Source organism: Hemiscyllium ocellatum, chromosome 33 (assembly GCF_020745735.1).
Source record: "Hemiscyllium ocellatum isolate sHemOce1 chromosome 33, sHemOce1.pat.X.cur, whole genome shotgun sequence".
NCBI classification, from domain to species: domain Eukaryota; kingdom Metazoa; phylum Chordata; class Chondrichthyes; order Orectolobiformes; family Hemiscylliidae; genus Hemiscyllium; species Hemiscyllium ocellatum.
Genome location: NC_083433.1, coordinates 6,835,908 through 6,854,132, shown reverse-complemented (window position 1 = coordinate 6,854,132; position 18,225 = coordinate 6,835,908). Strand labels below are relative to the sequence as shown.

At 41.0% G+C, this 18,225-nt stretch overlaps 1 protein-coding gene across 2 annotated transcripts in view; it reads left to right on the top strand.

Annotated features, from left to right (window-relative positions):
• Positions 1-18,225, top strand: part of LOC132831383 (transcription intermediary factor 1-beta-like) — a 102,028-nt gene that overhangs the window by 47,098 nt on the left and 36,705 nt on the right. For both annotated transcript variants that reach the window (XM_060849502.1, XM_060849501.1), the window contains exons 3-4: positions 7,317-7,464; positions 16,796-16,928. In XM_060849502.1, the coding sequence (XP_060705485.1) occupies positions 7,317-7,464; positions 16,796-16,928 (281 nt within the window). The remainder of the gene's footprint in view (positions 1-7,316; positions 7,465-16,795; positions 16,929-18,225) is intronic.

Genomic DNA, 18,225 nt, shown 5'->3' with positions numbered 1-18,225 from the left:
ATAGTTGTGGGCCGATTGGGATTATGAATTCTGAGTTGGGGGTTTCATTGTTTAGCTTAGTATTTATTTAAGTGCCATAAATTCCCAATGCACTTGCTGCTTGTCTTCTGACCAGACAGAGTGCTGCTTGATGTGAACTGTAGCTCCTCTGGTAAAGTCAATACAACTTGACTTTACATGAGAGGCTGTACTCCAGTTGAATGCTTCAAATGTTTTTGGCCTCTCCTGCGGCTCACTAGCGGCCCAAACTGATTAGGAAATCACCCAAATTCCTGCTGTTAACTTCAAGAAATTGCAAACAAGGAAGTGAACCCTCTTTGTGATACTTGGCACTAAACACATGCTCAAGCTTTAACTTTCAGCACAGTGGTTAGCAGGGACCCTAGTTCAATTCCAGCCTCTGGTGATTGTCTGTGTGGATTTTACACATTCTCCCTGTGTCTGCTCGAGTTTCCTCTGGATGCTGTGGTTTCCTCCCGTAGTCCAAAGATGTGCAGTTAGGTGGATTGGCTATGCTCAATTGCGCGTAGTGTCCAAGGATGTGTGGGGAAGTTGGACTAACCATGATAAATGTGGGTTTGTCTAGGTGGGATGCTTTTCAGACTGTTGATGCAGACTGAATGGGCCAAATAGCCTCTATTTGCACAACAGGGAATCTATAACTTCACGTTTCCCTTCAGCATAAAACGTGAGTCAAAACAATCCAGTTAAACCACATCAAAAAGTAGGAACTGATTTGTTCCCTGGCTTTTTGCCGTTAATCTGCATTGGCACACAAAATAATGGTCATGCCAACCTATAATCAGGTGGGTGTGCCACAAATTGTACTACTGTCTTTTGGTTGAGAAAGACTTGTCTGTAAACAAGGGTGTTGCAGCACTGATATGAATAGAATAAGAACAGATTTGTCAGTGTTGGAAAAGGATCTGTTTTTCAAATTTATTTGAACCCAGTTCAATAATTCAGCAACTGAGACGAATGTGAAACATAGTGATCAGCTGATTATCCACCCTGATCACCTAAAATTTCCACTACATTTAATGCGAACTTCATAGTTAGATCTTGCTAGAGATCTAACATTCTAAGTTGGGCTGTGCCGTAAATGGTTTGCCATTAATACCTTTATTCCATTAATGTGTGTTTTAAAAATATATATTTTATGCTGTTTCTTGGATGAGATACTAAACTGAGGACTATTTAAAGGAGAAAAACAAGTGATCTGACCATACCTCATTGCACAGCAAGATCCCATGAACTGATGGGCTCCTCCGTTGCAACAATGTCTGTGCCTTCAAAATCCTTGATTGTCCTTAAAACACTTTGGAACCTCTTTGAGGAAGTACAATTGTAGTAATAATTTCATTGGAGTACCAATCTAGAATATCAGGCTAACACTCTGGAGGTATGGTTTGTGTGCACCATGGCAGGCAGGTTGAGGGAAAGCATTGGTGCACTGGTATTGTCACAGGACTTGTAACTAACATTGTGGGGACATGGGTTTGAATCCTTGTATGGCATATGGAGAAAGTTAAATAAAAAAATCAAAATTGAAAGCAAGACTGATGGCAGCCATGTTGATTGTAAAAATCTATCTAATTTTAGCAAAGGAAATCCACCACCCTTACCTAGGCTTACGTGACTTCAGACCAATGTTGTTGAATCTTAGTTGCCCACTGGGCAATTAGGTGTGGGCAGTAAACTAGCTTGGGAGGCCACATCTCATGAATAAATATAAAAACTAATTCAACTGAGTTTGAGAAGGGCGCTATGGAAATCCAAAGCTGCTGCTTAGTTTGGTAAACCCCAGAACAACACTAGTGTTTAATTAAGTATTGATGATGGGAACAGTCACATTCACTGAAAATGTTATGAAGGTTGTGATGGATCTGTTTCCAGATACTTTCTAATTGATCTATTCAAGGATATTATTACATATCTCTGGAGCATGGGGTTTGAACCTGGGCCTCCTATTTCAGAGGTAGGGATGCTACCAAGAGCCATGCCAGACCTGGTTCAGTGCTGAATCAAAAGATCTACGTGCCTCTTCCCATGTCATTTAAAACCAATGACACGTGGAGTTTGAGTAAATTCAACTTAACGGGGAAAGCTCCCCCTGTCACAGCAACTGGCTAGTCATGTGAAGAAATTACCTAATGATTAGGACTTCTTTTTACAGTTAGGCTCTTCCATTAGATCTTCCATATCTGAAACATTTTATTTTTCACTGATCTTGATGCATATTCTACTCCAACTCTAAATTTTGATCCGTGCCCCTCTACCCATGCCTTCAGGCTCTTCTGTTCGAGCAGAAGCGAGCAATGTGTTGCTGCTTGTCCATGTGGCATCATACTTGATGGAAAGCTGACCATCCTTGTCCTAAGAGTTTCCAGTCTAGTATAGGATTTTTTTTTCATATCCTGACATTGATCCAGGTGTTGACATATGTGGTCAAAATGGGACGTGCTTCTAGACTTTCATCATTTCAATAGTGAGAGTATTGTTTTCTAGGCGTCTGATTTTATTGCCATTTATGGTTACCATTTGAAGGTCACTTTGGGACTTGAGCACAAAGGTCTGTGGTAACAGTGGTGCAGTAGCGAGAGAGTGCTGCACTGTTGGAAGTACTCACTTTTGCATGATACATTAAGTGTGATCCAGCTTGCTAGCTCAGGTGGCTGTAAAAGATCTCCTGACACACTCCTGACAAAGAGGTGTGAAATTACTCCCCATTTCCCAAACACGAGAGTGATAGAGTATGGAAATAAGCCCTTTGATCCAACTTGTCCATGCCAACCAGGCTTCCTAAGCTAAACTAGTCTCATTTGCCTGTGTTTGACCTATATTCCTCTAAGCTTTTCCTATCCATATACCTTTTCCAAATTTTTTAAAATGCTGTGGTTGTACCCACCTCTACCACTTCTCTGGCAATGTGTTTCATATACGAACCACCCTCAGTATGAAAAATTGCCCCTCAGGTCCATTTTAAATCTTTCCCCTCTTATCTTAAACCTGTGTCCTCTAGTTTTGGTCTCCCCTATTCAGGAGAAAAGACCTTGGCTATTCACCTTATCTATGCCCCTCAGTGGTTAGCACTGCTGCCTCACAGCACTCGGGACCCCAGTTCGATTCCAGCCTCTGGTGCACCTTCTCCTCGTGTCTGCATGGGTTTCTTCTGGGTGCTTTGGTTTCTTCCCACAATCCAAAGCTGTGCAGGTTTGGTGATTTGGCTGCGCTAAACTGTCCATAGGGTTCAGGGATGTGCATTAGTCAGATGTTAAATGTAGGGGAACGAGTCTGGGTGGGATACTCTTCAGAGGGTCGGTGTGGACTTGTTGGGGCAAAGGGCCACTGTTGGGATTCCTGATGAAGGAGCAGCGCTCCGAAAGCTAGTGCTTCCAATTAAATCTATTGGACTATAACCTGGTGTTGTGTGATTTTTAATTCTATCAAAAAAACCTCTAAAAGGTCACTCTTCAACCTCGTACGCTCCAGGGGAAAAAAAGCCCCAGCCTATCTAGCCTCCTCTTAAAGCTCAACCTTCCAGTCTCCGTAGCATTCTTGTAAATCTGTTTTGTATCCTTTCCAGTTTAATTACAGCCTTCCTATAGCAGGATGACCAGAACTGTATGCAGTACTCCAAATGTGGCCTCACCAATGTCCTGTTAAGCCTCAGTCTGACATCACAAGTCCTGTACTCCATGAACTGACCGACGAAAGCAAGCATGCCAAATGCTGACTTGATCACCCTTGTCTACTTGTGATACCACTTCCAAGGCATTGTGAACTTGCACCCCTTGGTCTCTCTGTTTGACAGCACTCCCCAGAGCCCGAACATTAACTGTGATAAGCCCTGCCCTGGTTTGTCCTAGCAAAATGCAACACCGCTCATTTATCTGAATTAAACTCCATCTGCCATTCCTCAGCCCATTCGTTGGTCCAGATCCGTTGTACTGAGATAGCATCCTTCACTGTCCACTGTACCACCAATTTTTGGTATCATCTATAAACTGACTAACCACACCTTATATTCTCATTGTTTATATAAATGACAGACAACAGTGGACCCAGCATTGATCCTTGCACACTTTTTCAAAAACCAATATCACTCCAACTGTTGTTCACATTGTTCTCACAGAAAATCACTGTGCTGAAATTGACTGTCAAGTCGTCTGCATTAGACTCGTGACTACACTTCAATAGTAACTATTCTACAATATAAGTGTTAAATGCTGTCAAGTTAGAAAACTCCAACCTTGGCTCCTCGTGCCAATGCTAAGTTAACCATGATGGATATGCATGAATTACAACTCCTGGATCACTGCTATGCCTTTCCCACTCTGCACCTGGTTTGCAAACACTCTTGATCCCTTCAATTCTGCATTCAAGAAGCCCAGCCTGTCTTTGAATGTTGTCAAAATGAAACTCTTGTTTAGCTAAACTGTCCACTACTCATATCTATTGGAGGTGGTCTCTGGAGTACATTGAGCAGTTTGCATGCCGGCACGATCTCGTTTATCAAAAGGCCGCCATTGTCTTTTTGATCTGGCTGTGTTAGTTCAGTTTTTAGAAAATATGGTGGGGACCGTTTAACAACTGTGAGAAGAATGCTGCCATTTGTTCAGAATAACAACAACTCCTCCATCAACATGCTTCACGCTTTGGGTCCCAATCTCTTAATGATAAGTCAAAGCAATAGCAAAGAAGCAATTAATGGAAGAAAATCCAGCGTGTTACCTTGTAATCTGCCTGCTCAGGTATCCGTTGGTGATACACTGCACAACAAGAACCCTCCGCTATCTAAATGTATCACACTTTGAAAGGTTTTGAACACCTGCCAAAAGAAAATCCCATTTACTTCCAAACATCACAGTATGCCCTCATTCCATGCATGAATAAAGAAAAAAAAGTTAATCAAAATCCAGATAGTTTTACTTTTTTATCAAATCCATATTTTTGATTGGACTGCATCTCACTTCAGTCCTGAGAGGCCTTCTCCCATGCCTAATGTCAGTTGAGAGCTCAGATTTCTTGGTCCTTTAATAATCTGCAGTGTTCCAACTGAGCACTCCTGGTCTCAAAGCTTTCACAAACTGAAACCTTTACCCTGACATAATTTGTTCCTTTACCTAGTCTGAACAATTTTTTCCCCTTTTTTTCTCAGGGAAGCTATTCTTAACAAGGTCTCCTTTTAAACTAAATTTAGTTTTTAGCAAATTATTCAAAAAAAATTACTCCTAACTTCTGCCAAGTCAATGGCTTCATATCATTTCCTCCTCTTGTCATTAAACTGCAAAATATAAACAAAAATTCAAAAACCCTGCAGGAGACTTTTGGTCACATGCTGTCTGATACATACTGGTTTAAAGTCATTGTTCTGAAAAGACTGACCTAGTTAATTAAACCCTTCCAGTTAAATAGACAAAACTCTTGTTTAAGATCCACATTCTGGGAAATAAATGTGTATGCAATCTCATACCTTTCATCATACTGTTTGTTCAAAAGCTGTAAAGTACATTATTAAATGATGAGACGCTATTCCTTGAGCTGAGGTTGAGCTTCATCAGACCACTGCAGAAAGCATTCATCATCTGCAGTGTGTTACACCTGAGTCAGGAGGAATGCACTGTTGTTCTAGTTCCAGTATACTGTTGGTTACAAAACTGAACAAAAATACTTTTTCCGATTATTAAGTTGACCAATGAAATACCTTGCCTATATCAGGTTCTAAAATTAGGCGATTGCATCAAGCAAGTTTCTTAACTACAATAAGTAATTGGTTTATTATTGAAACTTATTGGATGAAGATGCAATAATTGCTTCACACATCGGTCAGTAATATAGAAGTGTAAATGTAGATTGCTATAATTGACCTCAAAATAAATGCGCACACAGACATTCTTTGGAAACACAGAGAATAATCTCTGAAAATGAATTAGCTTGACTTTATGTTTTAAAACAAAATGGCAGATGGTTTATTCTCGAAGGTGACAACAAAATGTATAAACTGTGCTTCCTAAACTTTCTCCCATGTGACACTGTTTTGGTGCTGGCAAGTTGACACAGCTGCAAAATTGTGACGGGATGGGCTAGTACACTGAGGGGCTTTGGTCCTGTGGCATTGAGCAGGATATCTGTGTGGTAGGGGGATCAGAATCCTGTGAGAGCAGCAGATGGGGGAGGTTTATTAGTTTATTAAGCAACCAACCTTCCTGTTGGGCTTTTCCGGACAGAATTCAGGCCTCCAGGATTGGGCAGTTGGTCACACCTTCTATTTAAAATAAAATAGTCATAATATAAAAGGGCCACATAACTGCTAGCACTTGAAGCTCTGTGGCAGATATTACTGGTCCAAACTTCAGCTTGCTGGCCCTAAAGGGATTGGTGATCAATGATTTTGGTAGCCCTGACAGAGTGTTCTTACACTTGTAATGAACTCACCAATCGCCCACAGTTGTTTCTGAAATCTTGCACATGTAGCTTGCTCAGGAAATATAACCTAGAGAGATTCCTTCAATCATCTTTTGAAAATGTAAATAGTTTTCGCCTTGAGATCAGCAAGACAGTTTTATTTTCAAAAATGGTAGAGATCAGCTGGGCAGTTTGGTCTTAGGTTGTCTTCCAAAACTGATAAAAACAAGAACGTCTCCAAGCCAGTCACTGTTCAAAAATTGCCCCAGCACTATCTATAGTAAAGCAAGCAATTCTAACCAGTCATGTGATTTCTATAAAGCCATTTTAAAAATATGGCAATCCCTGGATTACAAGTAGGTTCCATCTTAAGGAGCTGTATATGTCCATCCGTACGTGAATTGGAACAACGCACAATACAGTACAACATAAATTAGTTGCCCTAGGAATGAGAAAATGTTTGCATGTTGGTTCTTTAAAATGAATAATATGGGGTCTTTCTCGTAAATTGGCGTTTATAAATTGGGGATTGTCTGCGATCTTCAGTACCCACAGTGACTTTTCAATGGCATCTTTTAAATAAACCACTCCAGCTAGTGAATCAATTTTTACTTGATTCAGAACTGAAATCCTCCAAGAAATATTAGGTAGATGGTATCTTTGTAACAAATGTTCTGCTTGTGTAGAGGTGGTTCTTTTCGTTAAAATAACCATGGAGATGCTAAATCATGTAATAGTGAGAGTATTTGTTACAACATTAAATCTTCTAAGCATATCACAACGCTGAAAATTGAAAGCCCTCTTTGCAAAAAGCATGTTCTTTAGTAAGATTAGGGAAGTTTGCCAGTAGGGTAAGTTGTCTCAGTGTGAACTGACTTTTCCCTTGTTGATTCCCCTTTTTACCTAAGGTATGTACCAGCTGTGAAGATAATGCTGTGTCCTCTAGCTTTTGTGTCGAGTGTGCTGAATGGCTCTGCGATGCCTGTGTTGAGGCTCACCAGAGAGTGAAGTTCACAAAGGACCACACTATGAGCAAGAAGAATCCAGGGCTCACAGGTACATGCTTCTAAACATTTTGTTCATGCGTATGTGCATGCTTGCACAGGTATATCTTTACAGGAGTGTTTGACATAAGCCAGTGTCTGGAGTTATTGGTCAAAAGTTTTAATGCCCTTTAGAAGATTTTGACTTGCAACCTTTGTGGACCGTATCTTTTTTTTCAGCTGTGAGCATGGACTGCGAATCTTGGCAGTTTATCCAGTTGTGCAGGTCTTCACAGCTAACTCCAATCTTATTCATCTACTTTCCAACAAGGATAATGTTAGTGATTGAGACCAAGAATCTGAGGTGATATCTATTTTCTTTGGTTTGAGGGTACAAAGGGCAGATGTCGTATCTCCACTGATTTCCAGATAAAGATTTTCAACAATTATGAAAACTTCAATCAAATCACCCCTTGTTGTTCTAAACACTAGTGAGAGCAAGCCCAGCATGTCCAATCTTTCTTCGTAATCTAGTGCAGCTCTACTGAACCACCTCAAATAAATGTATATCCTCCCTTAAAAATGCACACAGTATTTGAGATGTAATCTCACTCGTGCTCTGTTTAACCAAAGTTAAACCAAACCTCTGTGTAACATCCCTACTTTTGTGTTCAATTCACGATAAAGTGTAACTTTCCATTAACTGCTTTAATTGCTTGCTATACCTGCAAACTAATCTTTTTTGATTCATACAGTAGAGCACCTAGATCACTCTGCATCTCAGAATTCTTCAGTTGTTCATGAAATGCTTCATCAAAAGTTTAAAACACTGAATTAAAATTGACTGTTCAAGACCATCAGTCCTAAGGTACAAATCCCAGTGAAGTCCATTCTTTTAGTCATGTAATATGGATAAACTGTGGCGACTCACCAGGACGTCACCAACAGCCCTCCCAGATGTTCACCTTCAGTGCCTAGTGTGCAAAGATAATAAATGCATTGGCACACCACCTCCAAGTCAGAAGCCATCCTTATTTAGGCATGTACAGTAGAACCTCGATTATCTGAATAAGATGGGCGGGGAGTATTTTGTTTGGATAATTGGTCATTCGGATAATCAGTCTGATCGTAAGAAGGTGGTAATTTATCAGTGCCGGTTATCCAGCAATGCACGCCATAATGCTGTTTAACCAACAAGTGATCTATCTTAAACAAGCAGTAACTTGAGTGCCGTTGGTCGAACATTTTTTGGTTTTCCGGCAATGCACACCATAATTCTGTTTATCTGATAACTGAATACTGAGTTGCCTAATGCCGTTTTTACAGGACCTTGAGGTTTTGTTTGAATAATTGATGTTCGGATAATAGAGGTTGTACTGTATTAACCATTTCTTCATTTGTATCTGGGCTAATATTCCAGAATAAACTGGCAACATGAAAGTGTTTTCACTGTCTGGTTTGCAGTGGTTCTAAGAAGATGGCTCATCACCACCACCTCAAGGGCTGTGAATCCTAGCCTTGTTAGTAATGCCTTTCTTTTGAAAATAAATTTTAAAAATATTTCAATGCGAATTTTATCTCTATTGCAGGAGATGTACTGAGCTACCTGGTGCACCATTTTCTTTCAGTGCTATTAGAAAGTTGACAATTGAGACTAGCTATGTACCTCTGAAATGTAGAAACTAGTTATTTCATGTGTGGAAAGCATTGAATTGTGGAATTCTTGAATATGTATGAACCATGGATTGTACCTGGGGAAAAAGTGTTCTGAATTACATAACACCAAGGTAAAGTTCTGCTGTGTAATCATATTAACTGTTCCTTGCAGATGAGGAAGAAAAAACATATCTGGTTACAGATAGGAAAAGTATACACACTGTGCCTATTTCAACAAAGTACAGGGCACCCATTTTGTGCTTCATTTTTCAGGGTTGTGCTTTTTCCCAACCTGTGAATCTACCTGGTTTAACGTTTAAACAAAGGTTGTTGGTCATCATTAATTGCTGCATTCTTCATGGCAATGGCTTTACCTGCCTGAGCCTACTAGCTATCCCCAGTCAAGATTCTTCATTCATACTGTACAAATTTTCTTTTCCCTTTGTTTTGGTATTTCTTGTAACTTGTTCTGATGTTTACAAAATGAAGGCTTTGACAAAACATGTCTATTTTTCAGCAATACTCAATATGGAACTGCTTGATTTGCATTAATGTTGGGTTATTTATCATCAAGGATTGCAACTTGGATGTGAGGTATCAACCATTGTGAAGAGTTACTTTAGCTTGTGTACACCCTGTATATCAGTTGCCTTTGTTTTAAAATACTCATTTTAAAGCCCATTCCAGAAATTTTGAGTAGAAATCTAAGCTGTGTAATGCTGATAGGTATGCTGAATTGCTGGTGTTACCATCTTTTGAATGGTATGTTAAACTGAGTCCTCATCCATCCCGTTAGATAGATGTAAAAGATCCCATAACACTGTTTGGACTAAAAGCAGAGAAGTTTTAAAATGAATGGATAGTCCAATCATTATCACATTTTTGCCTATAAGAGCTTAATGTTCATGGAGATTATCATAGAATCCCTACAGTGTGGAAGCAGGCCACTTGGCCCATCAAGTCTACACTTACCTATAGGGAGAGACCCTCCAACTCAGATCCTCTAACGCTATCCCTGAAATTCTGTATTTCCTGTAGCTAACCCACCTACCCTAGACATCTTGGGCAATTTAGCATGTCCACCTAACTTGTACCTCTTTGGACTGTGCGAGGAAACCGGAGCACCCAGAGGAGTCGCATGCAGACTGTCCCCCAAAGGTGGAATTGAGCCCAGGTGCCAGCGAATCAGCAGTGCTAACCACTGAGTGTGGATGCAAATCCTATTGGATTGCATGGATCAGTTATACAACAGTGAGAGTTGGTGAGCAATTTACAGGAACCGGGGATGACCGTTTCAGGAAGATAAAACCCACAAATACATTCAGGTAAATGGGCAAAATTGGCTTGAAGGTAGGCGACAGCGGATGGTGATGGAGGGTTGCTTTTCAGACTGGAGGCCTGTGATCAGCAGCATACTGCAAGGATCAGTGCTGGTTCCACTGCTTTTCATTATTTATACAATGATTATGATTTGAATATAAGAGGTGTATTTAGTAAGCTTGTAAATAATACCAGAATTGACGGTGTAGTGGATAGTGAAGGAGGTTACCTCAGAGTACAACTGGACGTTGATCAGATGGGCCAACGGGATGAGGAGTGACAGATGGAGTTTAATTTAGATAAATGGGAGGTATTGTATATTAGTAAGACAAATCAGGGCAGAACTTCGATAGTTAATGGTAGGGCCCTGTGAAGTGTTGCCTAATAAAGAGACCGATAGGTGCAGGTGCATTGTCCCTTGAAAGTGATGAAGAAAACACTTGGCTTGCCTTTATTGGTTAGTGTGTTGAGTATTGGAGTTGGGGAGTCGTATTGCCGCTGTACAAGACTTTGGTGAGACTACAGTCTGAACTCCCTGTGGTAGAAAAGATTTTTTTAAACAGGAAAGGGTTCAGAAAAGATTTACAAGATTGACGACAGTATTGGAAGGTTTGACTGATAGGGAGAGGCTGAATTGGCTTGGGCTTTTCTCCCTTGAATGTTGAAGGTTGAGGGGTAACCTTATAGAGATTTATAAAATCATGAGGGGTATGTATAGGGTAAACTGCCAAGGTTTTTTTCCCAGTATGGTTGTGTCCCAAACTAGAGGGGTTTAACAGGTTTAAAATGAGAAAGGAGAGATTTAAAAGGAATCTGAGGGGCAATTTCTTCACAATAACAATGGTGGGTGTATGGAATAACTTGCCAGAGGAAGTGGTGGAGATGGATCCAATTACAATTTAAAAGGCATCCGGATGTGGACATGAATAGGAATGGATATGGGCCAAATGCTGACAAATGGGAGTAGATCAATTTAGGCTATCTGGTCAGCATGGGCAAGTTGGGCTGAAGAGTCTGTTTCCGTGCTGTTCAGCTCTCTGATTCCAAGATTTTTTTTCCTATTTCATTTAATAAACCTGAATCGCTTATTAGGTAATAAGTGCATCAAATTTCTGCTGTATCTTAAACCAGACAAGAGGAGTTGTGACTGTTTGACGCCAAATGTTGAATCCTTTGAAGGGAGGAGGAAAATGATTGCTTCAGAGAATATGTGAATCACAAGTTGGGTCATATTCAAAGGAACACAATTCGCTAAGGGCAGAGAATGTTCCCAACATGTTTTCAAGAATAACCAGTTCTAATTTTTTGCCAAATTAATGCATGAGATACTTTGAGACCAGATGGAGTGTTTGTATCTTGTCCTGTATGCGTCAAGAAGCTCCATGACATTCAGGACAAAACAACCTGCTTGATTGCCACTCCATCCTCCAGCTTGATTCTCTCTTTCCAACACCAATCCACTGGCAGCAGAATGTATCATTGGCAAGGTGCACTTTCGTGACTCACTGAAGTTTCTTCAACAACACCTTCCAACCCTGTTAATCCTGTAACCGAACAGGTAAAGGGAACACTGTGGGTGGAATGTTGACTCACTTGGGGTGGTGCCATGGCTCAGTGGTTAACATTGCTGCCTCACAGCATCAGAGGGACCTGAGTTCGATTCCACCCACGGGTGACTGGCTGTGTGGAGTTTACACACTGTCCCTGTGTCAGCATGAGTTTCTTCAGGGAGTTCTGGTTTCCTCCCGTGGTTCAAAGATGTGAGGTTAGTTGGATTAGCCACGCTAAATTACCCAAAGGTGCATTAGCCATGGGAACTGCAGGATTAGAGGGATAGGTCTAGGTGGGATACTCTTCAGAAGGTTGGTGTGGCCTGTTCCAATATCTAAAAGATTCTATGTTTTATTCTATTTTAACAGATTCATGGGCTTGCCACCACCTGCAAGGTCCCCTCCAAATTGCACACCATTCTGACTTAGAACTATTTAGTTATTTCTTCACTGTTACTGGTCACTGAATGCTAGCACTCCCTTCCAAACAGTACTGTTATTTACATAGAGTCAGAGAGTCATAGAGATGTACAGCATGGAAACAGACCCTTTGGTCCAACCCGTCCATGCCGACCAGATATTCCAATCCAATCTCGTCCCACCTGCCAGCATCCGGCCCATATCCCTCCAAACCCTTCCTATTCATATACCCATGCAAAGCCTCTTAAATGTTGCAACTGTACCAGCTTCCACCACATCCTCTGGCAGCTCATTCCATACACGTACCACCCTCTGCATGAAAAAGTTGCCCCTTACGTCTCTTTTATATCTTTCTCCTCTCGCCCTAAACCTATGCCCTCTAGTTCTGAACTCGCTGGCCCCAAGGAAAAGACTTTGTCTATTTATCCTATCCATGCCCCTCATAATTTTGTAAACCTCTATAAGGTCACCCCTCAATCTCCGACCCTCCAGGAAAAACAGCCCCAGCTTGTTCAGCCTCTCTTTATAGCTCAAATCCTCCAACCCTGGCAACATCCTTGTAAATCTTTTCTGAACCCTTTCAAGTTTCACAACATCTTTCCGATAGGAAGGAGATCAGAATTGCACGCAATATTCCAACAGTGGCCTAATCAATGTCCTGTACAGCCGCAACATGACCTCCCAACTCCTGTACTCAATACTCTGACCAATAAAAGAAAGCGTAACAAACACCTTCTTCACTATCCTATCTTTCTATGACTCCACTTTCAAGGAGCTATGAACCTGCACTCCAAGGTCTCTTTGTTCAGAAACACTGCCTCGAACATTACCATTACGTGTATAAGTCCTGCTAAGATATGCTTTCCCAAAATGCAGCACCTCGCATTTTTCTGAATTAAACTCCATCTGCCACTTCTCAGCCCATTGGCCCATCTGGTCAAGATCGTTTTGTAATCTGAGGTAACACTCTTCGCTGTGGACTACACCTCCAATTTTGGTGTCATCTGCAAACTTACTAACTGTACCTCTTATGCTTGCATCCAAATCATTTATGTAAAAATGACAAAAAAAATAGAGGACCCATCTACTCCATGTGAACTGCAGTTTCAAAGCAATCACTCATTTACCATCTTCCCAAGGACAGTGCGGGGTGGGCAATTGCTGGCCACGTTCTGTAATAGAATAACTTCATAGAAAAATGAGTAGACCAGTGTAGCCGGCAGGGCAGGCTTGAGGGCTTGAACGGCATACTTCCATTCCCGTTTCTTTATTATTTTGATTCTGAAATGGACTAACAAACTGATCAGTTCAACGGCAGTTAGGGATGGGCAACAAATATCAATCTGACTGGTGAAGCTCACCTCCCATGAATGGGAAAAAAAATCAGTGGCCTTATGCAGGCATCAGTTCCTTTTGGCAAACCGTGCACAGTGCTGTAGTGTTCTTGGTTCTTTTGTGACTTCCTTGATTTTCTCTTGTTTCAAATTGCTAGCTTGAGCCTGAGAGACTGGGTGGTGTGAACCATTGATCGGTCTGTTGAATCAGGCACCTGTGTACTCAACCAGCGAATGGTCCTCATTACTGTGTAGACTTGGGGAAGTACTCAAACATTTAGATTTTACTGTGTCCCCAAGAAGCTAGGATGAACACCTTTAGTGATGTAAAGTTGAGCTTGTCAAGAAAGCTTTTTTTTTCACTTTTGTCTTGCTTGCCTTTTGAAACCGTTGAGACATTTGTTATGAAAGTATAGAAGTGTACTGTACCTTTAAGCCAGTGAAGGACTTGGCCAGCACACCAAGTGCAGGAGAATTTACAATGTAACATTTGCTTCAGAACAGATATGAAAATGTGTTGCTGGAAAAGCGCAGCAGGTCAGGCAGCATCCAAGGAGCAGGAGATTCGACGTTTCGGGCATAAGAAGGGCTTGCGCTTTTCCAGCAACACATCTTCAGCTCTGATCTCCAGCATCTGCGGACCTCACTTTATCCTTCAGAACAGATAGCACAGGCTAAGGTGGTATGAGATAAAAACAAATTCAAATTTTGCCAATCAGTTTAAATTATACCCCCAAAAAATACCAAGTTCCAATCAAGTTTGAGTTGAGTATATTGACAATCTTAAAAGCCAGTGACACAATCCGATGCTTTGGGGGTATAAAGCCTGGCAAAATTGAACAGTTGGGAGAAGAACTGCCAAGCCACCAGCATGTAAAGACTGCCTAAAAAATAGCTCTCATAAAGGTACCTTTATCGATCAGTAACCTGTGAAGCAGAATCCCCAAGAAGAAAAGAGACCTTGGATTTGTCATCTGAGCTGCAAATTTACTTCTGCTTTTAAATACCGAACAATAAAGATGCAGAGTGCATTCTCGTCTGCTGGAGAGCTGATACAGCACATCTATCTCAACTCCTGTACCATCAAAATTCCACTGTTTTGAAAAAACTTTGATGCAGAATTAGAGAACTAAAGCAATTTATGGTAAATATCGAACTTACAATCTCACAGCCATAACCAATGCAAAGTAATTATGAATCAACAAACTATGATCACAGATTCCACAGAACACATCAAATAACAGATATAGTCAAGGCCAGGCTCGTGGATTTGTCAGTGAAGTCCACCTGATATTAGTGACGCTGTCGCAATCTCATTAAACTTTGTCTCCTTTGCAAGAGATTCCAACTCTTTGCTTTTGATGATTTAGCTTTGAAACTTGCTGAAAAGTCACCTCTGTCACTGACGTCTCAATGACTGCTAGATCAATCTATTGCTTTGGGGCTGCATTCGACTAGATTCTCACAGCTTATTCCAATTACTAATGGATACAGTTTAAAGTTATTTACTAGCTCTTTACTTGTCAATAAACTGGAATTTCCCTTAGATTTCTCCAAATTCCAATATTTTTCATTGCACCAAGCAAATACTGCTTGCGGGCTTTCTTCAGAGCTATTGCCCTTCTGTTGCCTTTACAACATGGCAGGTCTTTTTCTGAGCCCACACTGCTTGGAGATTGTAGTAGCAGAATGTACTCATTATACACGTTCTTCTGTTTCTAAGGATCTGATTGACAAGCACCCTAAAACCTGAGACTTGTACTTGAACAGCCTTTAACTAACATGAAGCCTGTGACTTATTTTCTTCAACTACCACTTATTCTGACAGTTGAAATGCTGTTCACTGACCTCTGAACTAATCAGGCTAGTCTATCAACACTTTCCAACAGAGTCCCACCTTGTTACTGCAGACAAAAGAAAATCAAGCATTGGAACACCTTGTACTTAAATGTCACTATCTTGGCAGCCTGCTAGGTTGGCAGCACATACGGATATAAAAATTGGATTTTATCACAAGATCATTTTGAAACCATCCAGTTGATGGTTTGTGTCCAATCTGATTATAATTTATAACCAGTTTGGGATGTTACTATCTCATCTGTTGGACAATGCTGTCTCATATTTCTGACTGATCTTCAACAATCACCTATCCTGTGATGTGCGCAGTTGCATTTGTCAGTAATCGGAAAGAGTTCAGAGAAAGATATGCTTAAGATAATATACAGTGCTTGATGGTTAAGTGTCCTGGTAAAGGTGTTCTTTTTGTTTCTATGTCTGATATCTTTACAGTTGTAGTGTTTCACAGGGAAGGCTTCTATGTCCTGCTTAAATCCCTTGAGCAAAGGGGAACAAGTTGGACCGAAGGATCTGTTTCTGTGCTGTACATCTCTATCACTCTATGACTAAGTGCTGAGATGGTAAACGATAGCAAAATGTTTAAAAGGAGGAGTCATCACCGCATATCTTCTGTCACTTGGCATCCACAAGGTTATCAAAATTCTGGGGTAATTGGCTGAGAGGAAATACCTGTATGTAGCATACTGAGGGCCATCTGATTGATTGATATTGAATCAGACTCTTAGTTAAGCATGTCCCATCTCTCCAAGTATGGTCAAGTGGTGGCATTGCTTTATAGCATTTTCTTCTCTCATGTCCAAAAATACTATGGCAATTTCTATTAGTATCTAAAGCTTTTCTTCTTTGTTCTTCTGATTTTTAGTAAAAAGCACTGGAATGTTCAACTTTTTAACTTTGTTTTCCTTATTTTTCTGCTTTGTACCTAAGTTTCTGTACTTGGATACCTTTGTACCTGATGCCTCCATATGCGGTGATTTGTAAACTTTTCACTGTACTCATGTGAGTACGTGTGACCATAAACCTAATTCAATCCAAACTTGTGTTCTCTGTATCTCAAATAATTGTGTTTTGGTTTGATGACTGTTTTATGGGTTTAACTAGCCAGCCAATTGATTAAAGTTGCTTGTTGCATGTGGGTAAAAGTGATGGGGTATTGCACCATTAGTGATTTTAAATAGTCAAGGAAAGAACTTGCAATTATTTATAGAACTCAACAATCACCAATGTTTCCTTCTGCTCTGATTGTCTCTTGATTTCATCAATCTAGTTGATGGCAGGTCAAACTGCGAGCGACCGATCTTCTGCTCCATTCACAGACAGGAGACCCTGAAGCTGTTCTGTGAGACATGTGACACTCTAACCTGTCGGGACTGTCAGCTGCTCACACACAAAGATCACAGGTATGGGGACTCTCTTCAGCTTGCGTCCATTCTTTCACCTCTTGCTCTGTGGATCTACCTTCTCTTTGTGGGTGAAGGCTGTGTTGCAGATTTCTTGATCATTGTTCTTAATATAGGTCGACACCCCTTTATCTGAAATCTGAAGGTTTTTCTTGAAGTGTTTTTCCCATTAACGAGGTTGTTTGGCGTGCAAGCGGTTAACACAACTTCGCATATTACTCCAATGCGAGGTGGGTGGGTGTGGCCCAGCACTGGCAGGCCCCCATTCTCTCTCAGGGACCATTGTACTCACAGTGAGTCAGCTGTTTGGTAAGTTTTTTTTGAAGTTTCACCATCAAACTGTCACTTATTCCGAAATGCAAAAAAGTCCAAATTCCAAAAACCAACTGGTCCTGAGCATTTCTGATAAAGGATTGTGCACCTGTACTTGTGATTAAAACATAGTTGAAATTAGGCCGTGTCCAGATGGTCACCCATCTTTCTAGGGAAGGTAGTTAATTTCTAGGGAAGGTTCATATTATGCCTCTTCAAGAGAAAAGCAGCATGTCTTCCACAGTCTGCAGTGTCACCCAGAGCCAACTGGTATCACTTATACTTCAGAGGCTCAGGCTTTGTGCTTTAGAATCTGCACTGATGCCATGCTACAGTACTGAAGGAGGCTGAATTGTCAGAGGTGCAGTCCTTCAGATGAGACATGATACTGAGTTCCATCAAAAATCCCATGACACTATTTCAAAAACAAGCAACAGATGTCTCCCTGGTGTCATGTTCAATATTTATCCCTCAGCCAACATCACTCAAACCTTTTATCTGGTCATTATTGTATTGCTGTAGGTAAGAATTTGCTGTGTGCACTTGAGCTGCAGCATTTCCTACATTAGATTAGATTTGATTCCCTACAGTGTAGAAACAGGCCCTTTGGCCCAACCAGTCCTCACCGACCCTCATAAGAGTAACCCACCTAGACCCATTTCCCTCTGACTAATGCACCAAACATTATGGGCAATTTAGCATGGTCAGTTTACCTAACCTGCACATCTTTGGACTGTGGGAGGAAACTGGAGCAAACCCACACAGAATGGGGAGAATGGGAAAACTCCAAACAGACAGTCGCCCAAGGCTGGAATTGAACCTGGGACCCTAGTGCTGTGACCACTGAGCCACCGTGCCACCCTATGAGCCACCATGCCACATTGCACTTCAAAAAAGTGCTGCTGTGGTAATAAAACACTTCGAGACAAAGAGCGACATAAATGCAAGCCCCTCTTCCTGTGAGGAAAAAAATTAACTAAACGAT